At 38.1% G+C, this 12,418-nt stretch overlaps 1 protein-coding gene across 2 annotated transcripts in view; it reads right to left on the bottom strand.

Annotated features, from left to right (window-relative positions):
• NOC3L (NOC3 like DNA replication regulator) overlaps positions 1-12,418 on the bottom strand; it is a 52,517-nt gene that overhangs the window by 29,468 nt on the left and 10,631 nt on the right. For both annotated transcript variants that reach the window (XM_078434610.2, XM_078434611.2), the window contains exons 8-13: positions 12,159-12,252; positions 8,216-8,391; positions 7,698-7,826; positions 3,098-3,229; positions 1,549-1,629; positions 1,132-1,232 (exon numbers count right to left, since the gene is read on the bottom strand). In XM_078434610.2, coding sequence (XP_078290736.2) covers positions 1,132-1,232; positions 1,549-1,629; positions 3,098-3,229; positions 7,698-7,826; positions 8,216-8,391; positions 12,159-12,252 — 713 coding nt within the window. The remainder of the gene's footprint in view (positions 1-1,131; positions 1,233-1,548; positions 1,630-3,097; positions 3,230-7,697; positions 7,827-8,215; positions 8,392-12,158; positions 12,253-12,418) is intronic.

Below are 12,418 nucleotides of genomic sequence, written 5' to 3'. Positions count from 1 at the left end.
ACAAGGCCCAATTTTATAATCCCACTGTCAAATAGCTCCAGTCATTAGAAAGTAATGTCTTTATGGGGGTGCCTGGGTGGCTCAGTCAGTCCGATCCTGCAGTTTGTGGGTTCAAGCCCCACATCAGGCTCTGTGCTGACAGCTTGGAACCTGGAGTCTGCTTCATATTCTGTGTCTCCCTTTCTCTGCCTCTCCCCCGCTCACACTCTGTGTGTGTCTGTCTGTCTCTCAAAAATAAACAAACAGTAAAAAAAAAAAAAAAAGAAAGAAAGAAAGTAATGTCTTATACTAAACAGAACTTGCTTCTTCTCTATTTTCCAACCATCAGTCCTATTTCTGAAGCTGTGCTGTCCAATGACAGCCACTAGCCACATGTAGCTATCAGGCACTTAAAATGGGGCTAGTCCAAATTGAGATATGCTGTAAGTGTAAAATACACATCAGTTTTTGAAGATTTTATGGAAGAAAAAAGAATATTAAATAACTCCTTAATAATACTGAATATATGTCAAAATATTTTAGATAAATTGATTCAATAAAATATACCAAAATTAATTTCACCAATTCCTTTTTACTTTTTTAATGTGGCTAACTGAACACTTTAAATTACATACCTAGTTCACATTATATTTCTATTGCACTGTTCTATAGGATACTACCTCAAATAACTGGAAATCCATCACAACGACCATTATTCTAGCTCATATCCCCCAACAGGTTCACTAGAATATACCAAAAGCTCTCTCTCTGCAGGAAGAGTAGACAGGACTCGAGAAATGAGGTGCAAGCAGGGTTAGAACAGACTTAAAAGTTGCCTGCACGGACCACTCAAAACTCTGACAGTGGATAACTGACCACAGTGCGAAAGGAACAAAAGAACTGTGAGATAAACTTCTGGGACCCCCAGAACTTAATAAGCAGAAGGAAGGAATTACTGAGGGAGATTCAAAAAATAAAAGGTTTGAGATGAGAAAACTAAAAAATGTTAGGAACAGTTTCAAGGAAAGGCTGGTGACAAAGAACGAGAGAATGGAGAAGGTCATGGGGTCATCCTTAGTGAACCTTGTTTAAGGTTCATGCTTTTTTTGGTTTAGAAAGAATCTAAAAGGTTTCAACCTACACAGCCCTTACTTGGCAAGACCTTCTAGAACTGCTGGCAGGAGAGGGGACCTCTGGGCCTTCTTCAATATTCTGAAGTAGGTTACAAACACAATATTCAAAGTCTCTGTGTGCTGGCAGAAGAAAGAAAATGACTTTAGTATAACGTTGTATATTTTCTCCTGAGTTACCAGAAAGATGACTTTCAAAGTTCAACCTTTTTTGTCCCTTCCTAACCCTCTCCACAATCCAATCTTAGGAGCTTCAAAACAGAATGAAGGTACACACCCTGAGATCTCCTAAAACCAGCAATGATCATGCCAGTTTCTTGCATACGGAAGCCTCATGAAATAAACCAAGATTATACTGCCACAAATTGAAACAATAATCTCCAGTTAAAACCCTTTAACAAAACATTTTACAAGCGTGAGAGAATGTGAAACTGCCTACCAGTTTAAGTTTTTTCTCAGTGCTCTCTGAAGCTTCTGCTTCTAGAAGCTCTCTCTCCAATTTCTCTTCTGCTTTCTTCCACTGGAAAGAAACAGGGAAAGAATAAGTAAGAGTATATAGCGCTGAGTGAAAAAGCAAGCTTCAGAGAGGCATATATATGTAAATATTCTGAAAGACATACCCTAGAACACAGATAAAAGTACAATTACACAGACCTGGAGAAGAAGCATACACAAACCAAACTCAGGACAGTGGCTGCCTCCTGAGAGGAAGGCAGAACAAGACTGGGGAGAGGAGCAAAGGGGATGCTAACTCTATCACTATGGTTTCTTTTCAAGAACAAAAGTGAAGTAAGTCTACTACGTTTGCTCATTGTGAATGGTAGACACATGGGATATGCTACTCTCTGTAGTTTTCCACGATTTACATTTTTTCAAAAGAGGAAAAAAAGGGAAGAACACACGGAGCCCAGAAATAATTCTTACTGTTAAATCATCTGTAACATGGAAACAAGTCATTAGCAATACCCCTAGACACACTGACATACAATGCATAAAACCAGATACTATATAGAAATTCAACAAAATATTAGTTTTTTCCACTTCCTTATGCTGTAAGAGCAGCAAACAATGGTTACTAAGCTGTGTGAGACGCAGGGGGACTGACTGAGAAGAGTTTCCTTCCTGCATGCAGAGTTAACTGCCATGTTCTTAGTGGATCTTTTGTTTCCCCACCACAGCTACATACATGCTATTCCTAACACGGATTCCGAGTTATATTAGAATAGTATGGTACAAACAATTAAAATATTTACCTTCATTTGTTTACAATGATTAAGTCTATTTTTGTACTTCTGTCCTATTTTCACAATTTATTAGACACATTCAAAGACAGATATCCCTGAAAATGTTTTGTTTTTATAAGCAATTTGATAACCCTAATAAACTATTTAGAAATGTTCTGAGAAACAACAATGATAACAATGGTGGTGGTGGTAATTAAAGTTTATAAAGTATGCCCAGCGTCACGCACTTGCTAAGTGCTTTACATACATTATCTTATTAAAGTGCAGAGTGACCCACGAGGTAGGTGCTATTACTAGCTCCATTTGTCAAAATAATAATAATAAAAAAAGAAGTTACCAAGGTCTCATACTAAATAAACAAGGGGCTGGAATTTCAACCTAGGTTTCAAATACAAGCCAATAAAGAAACGTGGTTCAATTAACAAAAATCCACTCTGTTGCCAACTTTACATGAATGTCACCTTTCTGCCAAGGAAGGGATCTGTGTATCACAATGAATCTAAGACCATCTAAAGAGCAAAAAAATAAAAGCCAGCACGGCAAGGAAATTTTTTCAGCTACTGCTCTTTTTGCCAGTGAACTGTTAGTTTAGTTAATTCAATAAGACATTTCTTTACAAGAAGTAGAAAAAATAAAATTCTCTAAACATTAGGTTTTAACACATCTATATTTAACTATGATCTCTTCCTGTGCCTACATTATGATTTTAATCTCAAATCAAACAAAAAAGGAAATCAAGCAAACCTTTCTCTGCATTCTTGAAAGAGTTTTTCTCTTTTCCTTGAAAGTCATGAACTTTTTTGGTTTATTAATGTCCTCTGTATCTTTTTTCACTTCTACTTCCTTGATTCTTAAGCACAAGAATGTTTTTAACATCTAATATGAAGAAAACACAATATACAGCTTAATATTCATATCGCCCTCAAAACCTTTATACAGAAAAGCATTTAACAATGTTAATTCCTTCCTTTGTGCAAACAAACAGACAAACAAAAAAACTCTGATACATCTTCTATCACATTTCATACAAAATACTATCATGTTATTGCTAAACATATTTGGCAATTTGTGTCTTTAAAAGGACGCAGTATTTGGCTAAATACACATAACATTATTAGTATTCAGTGTAAGAAGTATAAGGAAGAGAGAACACATCACCTAGGATCGGTCGATAGGAGTACAACCAGTAGATAGGCCAGAAAAAGGTATGGGCCAGTATGGGAGGAAAGGATATAAATTACATATTTCTAAACCAACTTTAATTTGCCAAACCAGCCTCCATTTAGTAGTGAACAGTTCTAATCTTCAGCTTCCTGCCCCCCATTAAAACACAGAACAAAAAACATGTAGACCAATGTTATTAATTTTAAGACTAGTTATTTTCCTTTAAGCCAATGGGTCTCCAAATTCAGCAAACATAAGAATCATCTGGAAGACTTAAAACGCAAACAGCTGGGCTCCATTCTGAGTTTCTTTTTTTTTTTTTTTTTAAAGTTTATTTATTTTTGAGACAGAGCGAGACAGAGCATGAACAGGGGAGAGGCAGAGAGAGAGGGAGACACAGAATCTGAAACAGGCTCCAGGCTCTGAGCTGTCAGCACAGAGCCCGACGCGGGGCTCGAACTCACGGACCGTGAGATCATGACCTGAGCCGAAGTCGGACGCTTAACCGACTGAGCCACCCAGGCACCCCCATTCCGAGTTTCTGATTCACTAAGTCTGGAGTGGGGCCTTAGAATTTGTATTTCTAATTCCCAGCTGATGCTCATCTAGGGACCGCAAACTACTACCTTAAGCCATTCAAAAAATCCAGAAATTTGGTAATTGGTGTTTTGTGTACTACAGCAACCATCCAAACACAAAGACAAAAGGGGTTCAAAATCCTAATTTTCTCTGGAAGAAAACACTCTCCTGACTTCCTGCAGTCACAGCAGCATTCCTGGAAAAAACACTTGAGAACTATAGGTTTTATTCCAATGTTCCAATATGTACATTTGTAAGAAAGCAAAGTATTTCAGTTTTCAGCATAGAATGGAAGCAAGAAAGAAAAGGATAAACAGTGAACATGAAGTCATCCCAGGTACCAGAAAGATCAGTTGGAGTATTCTGTAGGTATTCTACCTGCTCACAAATAAAAAATAAAGTAACTCCACATTAAAGATGGTCAACTTCTGTTAAAAATTTTTTTAATGTTTTTATTTTTGAGATAGACAGAGTGCGAGTGGGGGAGGGGCAGAGAGAGAGGGAGACACAGAATCCGAAGCAGGCTCCAGGCTCTGAGCTGTCAGCACAGAGCCCGACGCAGGGCTCAAACTCACAAACCGTGAGATCATGACCTGAGCCAAAGTTGGACGCTTAACCAAATGGGCCACCCAGGCACCCCTAAAGATGATCAACTTTAAAAGATGGGCACCAAGAATACACAACGAAGAAAGGACAGTCTATTCAATAAACAGTGTTGAGAAAACTGGACATCCACATGCAAAAGAATGAAACTGGAGCCCTGTCTTACACCACTCACAAAAATTAACTTGAAATGGAGTAAAGACTTAAAAATAAGGCCTGAAACCATAAGACTCCCAGAAAAAAACATAAGGGAAAAGCTCCTTGGCATTGGTCCCAGCAATGAGTTTTTTGGATAAGAGACCAAAAAGCACAGGCAAGAAAAGCAAAAATAAACAAGTGGGACTACATTAAACAAAACATTTCCTGCAGGCAAAAGAAACCATCAACAAAATGAAAAGGCAACCTACTGAATGGGGGAAAATATCTGTAAGCCACATATCTAACAAGGAGTTAATATCCAAAATATACAAGAAACTCCTACAACTCAACAGCAAAAAACAAATACCCGAGTTAAACAATAGGCAAAAGGCCAGTTTCCAAAGAAGACATACAACAGGGGCGCCTGGGTGGCGCAGTCGGTTAAGCGTCCGACTTCAGCCAGGTCACGATCTCGCGGTCTGTGAGTTCGAGCCCCGCGTCAGGCTCTGGGCTGATGGCTCGGAGCCTGGAGCCTGTTTCCGATTCTGTGTCTCCCTCTCTCTCTGCCCCTCCCCCGTTCATGCTCTGTCTCTCTCTGTCCCAAAAATAAATTAAAAAAAAAAAAAAAAAAAAAAAAAAAAAAAGAAGACATACAACAAATGCCCAGCAGACATATGAAAAGGTGGTCAACAGCACTAATCATTGCAATCCAAAACCACAATGAAATATCACCTCACACCAGTTACAATGGCTATTATCAAAAAGCTAATAGGGGCACCTGGCTGGCTCATTCAGAGGAACATGCACCTCTGGATCTCGGGGTCAAGTTTGAGCCCCACATTAGGTGTAGAGATTACTTAAATAAACTTAAAAAAAAAAAAAGATAAGAGAAAACAAGTATTAGGACATGAAGAAAAGGAAACCCTGGTATACTACTGACAGGAAGCAAATTGGTACAGCCATGGAAAACAGCATGGAAACTCCTCAAAAAATTAAAACAGAATTATCATATGATCCAGCAATCCCACTTCTGGGGACATATCCAAAGGAAATGAAATCAGTATCTCAAAGAGATATCTGCACCCCCATGTTCACTGCAGCATTACTCACAACATGCAGCGAAGATATGGAAACAGCCTATGTGTCCACTAACAGATCAATGAATATAGAAACTGTGCCATATACATACAATAAAACGTTTACTCATCCACTAAAAAGGATCCTGACAGTTGTCACCACAGGGATGAACCCAGAGGACATCACACTAAGGGAATTAAGCCAGACATGGTAAAACAAATACTGTATGCTCTTACTTATATGTGGAATCTAAAAAAAGTCCAATGCGTACTAAAAACAGCTGTTGCCAGGAAACGGGGGAAATGAGGAAATGTCAAAGGATACAAACTTTCAGTTATGAGTAAGCCCTGAGGATCTAATTTACAGCACAGTAATTATAGTTAATAAGATTGTATAATTTGAAATTTACTAAGAGTAAATCTTTAGTATTCTCCTCACAAAAAAAGATTAAGAGACTACAGATGTGTTAATTAACTTGACTGTGGTAATCATTTCACAACATATAGTATACTAAATCGTGTCGTGTAATCTTAAAAAAAAAAAAAAAATCACATCATACAACCTAAATATATACAAAAAAATACAAAAAACAAAAACAAACACCCAACAAATTAAAGGATGTGGTTTATATTACAGCATCACTAAAGTGGAAGTGTTTCCCTATGGGCAAGTTTCATGTTCAAGTCTTAGTATCTGATCACTCTACAGTTCTGAGTATTTATTTAAGCCCAATATTTATTTTAGCTGTCCAACTAAAATTATCAGCTCTGAGAAATGAAAGGGATTAGACAGCAAAGAAAGACTTAAAATTAGGGAATAAAACAGTTCTAGAAAACATCAGTTTAACAATCAAAACTATAGGACTAAAAATGAAGTTAATAAAAACATCTAAGACCCAAATGAAGACAACTATAAAATTTCAGTTAAGGACATGAAAGAAGCCTTAAATAAATGGCAAGATACATATTCGTAAATAGAAAAAAAAAAAACTGATTCTTTAACTATTTTAATTCTCCCAAACTAATCTACACTTTGAATCAGTTCCAATCAGATTCTGTGTAGACTATTTCAGGAAAAGGAAGCAAAAAAAAAAAAAAAAAAAACCAAACAAACAAAAAAAACAACCTTCATTCTAAATTCCATTTAAAATAATACATAAAAGTAATTTAAAATATTCTGGAGGAAAAAAAGAAGGTCCGTGCCTTTTATCAGTAATGCCCGTTTTGATCAGTACCATCCTACAGATGAACTGTATACTATATATGATAAACATAAAGCTCCGGTTACTAAAAGCAGTATGTTACATGTAGGGGATTTACTGAATCAACAGAACAGAAAGTTGAGAAATAAAATTTTGTGTAGAGATTTAATGTAAAATAAACGCAGCATTTATATCAGCAGCAAAAGGGAAGTGGTACTGGAATAACTGGTTATCCATTTCAAGAAGTATATACGTATCAGATCTGCAATCATACCATCCACACACATAAAGATGTCAGATGGATTAAATGTTTAAATATAAAAATTAACACTCTTCTGGACGGACAGAATCTATAATCTTGGGATCGAGAATGTTCTTCCATGGATGGCAAAAATACATATAAACAAGTAGATATGTTTATATCTATATAGAAAAACATCTAGAAGAATACATACTAAATTGTTAAGAGTAGTTACACCTAGTAACTGGTGAGTTTTCTACTTTATACACTTCTACAAAGAATAAAATTCTTCATTAACTGTTGTAATTTAAAAACAAAATGCAAAGAAAAGAAAGGCTTACCTCTGGTCTAACTTCATAATTTCTGCCCTTCACAAAACCAGAAATCACTTTAATTACACCAAGGGAAGCTTGGCCTAATTTATCTTGTTTAAACAGTTTCTTTACTGCCTCACAACACATTTCAGATATCTGAAAAATAAAATGTTACACTCAGCCAGCGTTTCTCAACTTTGGCACCACTGACACTTTAGGCCGGACGATTCGTCACTGTGGGGGGCTGTCCTGTGCATTGTGGGGTGTTTAGAAGTGCCCCAGCCCTGACCTGCTAGATGCCAGCAGTAGCCACGGCAGGCAGTTGTGACAAACTGTGAGCAGACACGGCCTAATGATCCCCAGAGGGCAGACCAGCCTCCTGCTCAGAACCACCACACTATATTTCTGTTCAAAGAATTTTTAGACACAGTGTTTAACAAAGTGACCCTATGTTAGCAATAAATCATAACTCCAAAAGAATTCTGAAAGAGAAAAAAGAATAATAATCATAAAGCCGACAACAGCAATCACTTAAAGCAACCCACCGATTTTGACACGTCATTCATGAGAGGGACAATCAGTACAATGATGTTGTTGTGAAAGTTGAAATGAGACAGCGCCACCAACAGCTCGCACAGGCTCTTCACAGCCACTTCCGCCAGTCCTTTGTATGCCTTTAAGGAAACTACATTACTTTTCTTCAGTTTCCTTTGCTTCCAATCTAATCAAAAGATAAATGTAGTTACTTCACTCATTGATTTAAACTTCAACTAATTAGCTTTCTTTTACAGTAATATGCAATAACACAACAACTCAATACACTGGACAAATTCTTAAATGAATTGTGTCTGAGACACGAGTAAAAATGTTACCATTAAAATTTATCTGCCATCATCCATGGTCTGACTCTAACATAATGTTAAGAACCTTGGCTTTCCATACATATTAAAAGATGTATCATTAGGGAAAAAAGACCTCAGGAATAAAGGGGGTAGGGGAAGACAGGGAACTGAATGCCTTAAAAGAATCCTTGGGATGGGCTCTACCGGACTTCCCCCAAAACACTAGACTACAAGTCAAGAAGCCTGGGTTCAAATCTTAGTCATCTATTAACTGGCAATTTTATTGCCATATTAATATGAGCAAGTTCCAGATTCTGAGCCCCAATCACTTCCATGTTCCAAAAATTCTGAGAATCCAACACATCGTTTCTCCTGACTTCTTGCTGATGCTGTGATATCTTTACCCAGGAGGGCCAGAAGAGATTTAAATTTTCCTTCAAAATAGCCAATGATTCACAGTACCTCTTTTCTAGAAGTTTCTACATACATACTCTGCCTGCTACTGTAACATAGCATCTTGAAAATAAAAATATGCTGGTTTTTCTAGAGTAGGTTCAACACTTCCCTCTACATCATATACAACCAGAGATAAGAAAGACAGTGTGGATGATAGTGCCTTTGTTTTAAACTTGCTTCTCACATATACGAGTTTTCCTTAAACAGGCCGTATTCCTAAGAACCGTATCTTCTATTTACTTAAAGCTGATGAGACTTCATAATGAATGGAGGAATAAACAAAATGTGGTAAAGACATATATACAACGCAATATTATTCAGTCTTAAAAAGAGAGGAAATTTTGACATATGCTACAAAAATCTTGAAGACATTATGCTAAGTGAAATAAGCCCGTCACAAAAGGGCAAATACTGTATAATTTCATTTATGAGGTTCCTAGAGAAGTCAAATCCACATTAAATTCAAATTAGGAAGTAGAATGGTGGCTGCCACAGGCTGGAGGCAAGAGGACATGGGTAGTTAACATTTAATAGTTACAAAATTTCAGTTGGGGAAGATGGAAAAGTTGTGGAGATGGATAGTGGTGATGGTTGTACAACACTGTGGATTTACTTAATGCCACCACACAATACATTTTAAAAATAGTTACAATGATAAATTTTATACCTATTTTACCATGGTTTTTTTTAACATAAAAAGATGACTTCATAGGGGCGCCTGGGTGGCTCAGTCAGTTGAGTGTCCGACTTCAGCTCAGTTCAGGATCTCGTAGTTCATGGGTTCAAGCCTTACATCGGGCCCTGTGTTAACTGCTCAGAGCCTGGAGCCCCGAGCCTGCTTTGGATTCTGTGTCTCCCTCTCTCTCTGTCCCTCCCCCACTTGTGCTCGCTCTCTCTCTCAAAAATAAATAAATTTTTTAAAAAACAGGACTTCGGGGCGCCTGGGTGGCGCAGTCGGTTAAGCGTCCGACTTCAGCCAGGTCACGATCTCGCGGTCCGTGAGTTCGAGCCCCACGTCGGGCTCTGGGCTGATGGCTCGGAGCCTGGAGCCTGTTTCTGATTCTGTGTCTCCCTCTCTCTCTGCCCCTCCCCCGTTCATGCTCTGTCTCTCTCTGTCCCAAAAATAAATAAAAAACGTTGAAAAAAAAAATTTATAAAAAAACAGGACTTCATAATGGTTCAAGCTACTCAGAAAAGGCCCAGACCTGCATGATGCAATACAGAGGCCACTAGCCACATTTGACAATTGAGTACGTGAAATGTGGCCAGTCCAAATTCAGATGTGCTGTGTGAGATATGCACCAGATTTTGAACTTAGTTCCAAAAAAAGAATTAAGATACCTTACTGATTTTTTAAATTTATTACATGTTGGGACGCCTGAGTGGCTTAGTCAGTTAAGCAACCAACTCTTGGTTTTGGCTCAGGTCATGATCTCACAGTTCATGAGTTCGAGACCCTCTGTGCTGACAGCACCTATCAGCACCTTGGGATTCTCTCTCTCACCTTCTCTCTGCCCCTCTCCCACTCATGCGTACATGTGCTCTCTCTCAAATAATCTTCACAAAATAATTTTTTGAATTGATTACACGTTCAAATAATTTGTATATACACATAGTATAGCTTATTACTTTTTTTTTTTTTTTAGTGTGGTTACATACTGCTTTTATTTTTAAGTGTGGTTACACATTTTTTTAAATGACATAGGTGTCTCATTTCCACTGGACAATGCTGGTCTACATAAAGTTCCCAGGCCTTACAATATTTGCTATTAAGTAGGCTCCAGCTGGGCTGCCAGAGCATAAAACCAACATCTATGGCACCCACCCCTACTTCCACTATACTCCCTCCTGCCCTTACTGGGCCAACAGGATTCAGTAGTCCCATTCCAGCTGAGACAGCATCGGGGTGATCTGTAGGCCCAGCACTGAGCGAAGGAGCCCAAATGAGTCAAGTGAAAGCACCTGGCCTAGGCAACTGAATTCCTTCTCCATTCATGCTCCAATTTTTCCTATGCCCTTCCTTTTCTGAAGAGAAAGAGAATAAGGGTTTGAGGGAAGAGTTTATCATCATGACTGACCTCTAAGTCCATTTTCAAGGCACTAATTTCATCCACTTCCAAGTCACCCTTCTCCCCTAACTACCCTCTCCAAATAAAGCCAGCAGAATAAATTCCAACCATTCGCAAATTCAAAAAAAACCTGTAACACTAGGGAAAGGACTGCAGCAACAATAACGCTAATAGCTGATCAAATACAGTGCCTTTACAGGCCAGGCACAGCTCGAAACACCTTTTAGTAATAAATTACTTCTCACAACAACCCTATGAAGTACTATTATTCCCATTTTATAAACAGAAAAACAGAAGCACAGAGAGATTAAGTGATCTGCCCATGACATGGGTAACAAGTGGTGAGCCTGGATTTGAACCCAAGAAATCAGACTCTAGACTCCGCTCTTGACAATACACTATAGTGACTCTCACCACAGAGCACAGAATATAGAACTCACCTTCCTGAACAAAGTTTAGTATGTTACATACTTTAAAAATATGTTTTGGGAATGCAAGCTGGTGCAGCCACTCTGGAAAACAGTATGGAGGTTCCTCAAAAAACTAAAAATAGAACTACCCTATGACCCAGCAACTGCACTACTAGGCATCTATCCAAGGGATGCAGGTGTGCTGTTTTGAAGGGACACATGCACCCCCATGTTTATAGCAGCACTATCAACAATAGCCAAAGTATGGAAAGAGCCCAAATGTCCGTTGATGGATGAATGGATAAAGAAGATGTGGCATATCTATCTATCTATCTATCCATCCATCCACACAATGGAGTACTACTCGGCAATCAAAAAGAATGAAATCTTGCCATTTGCAACTACGTGGATGGCACTGGAGGGTATTATGCTAAGTGAAATTAGACAAAAATCATATGACTTCACTCATACGAGGACTTTAAGAGACAAAACAGATGAACATAAGGGAAACAAAAATGACATAAAAACAGGGAGAGGGACAAAACAGAAGAGACTTATAAATATGGAGAACTGAGGGTTACTGGAGGGGTTGTGGGAGGCGGGATGGGCTAAATGGGTAAGGGGCATTAAGGAATCTACTCCTGAAATCGCTGTTGCACTATATGCTAACTGGAATGTAATTTTAAAAATTAAAAAATAAAATTAACATACCTTTAATCATTTGCTCCAGATTTTCCAAATAAAATTTATATTGGCTAACCAGGCCTTCTTCAAATTCTCTTAACTTTTGGGTTTCTTTGCGAATCTGAAAAGACCAAAAAGGCCAATCATTTTTTAAAATCAAGATATTAAAATCCTTAAGTTAGCACAAAACGTGAATGCCTGGTATGTACCCAGTCCTATAAAAACAAAACAAACAATTTCTCCCATCTCCAGCTCCCCAAAATGTCCAGCTTATTTTGTGCAGTAAT

Source organism: Panthera onca, chromosome D2 (assembly GCF_046562875.1).
Source record: "Panthera onca isolate mPanOnc1 chromosome D2, mPanOnc1 haplotype 2, whole genome shotgun sequence".
NCBI lineage: Eukaryota > Metazoa > Chordata > Mammalia > Carnivora > Felidae > Panthera > Panthera onca.
The sequence above is the reverse complement of the archived record's forward strand: the minus strand, read 5'-3'. Positions and strand labels throughout refer to the sequence as shown.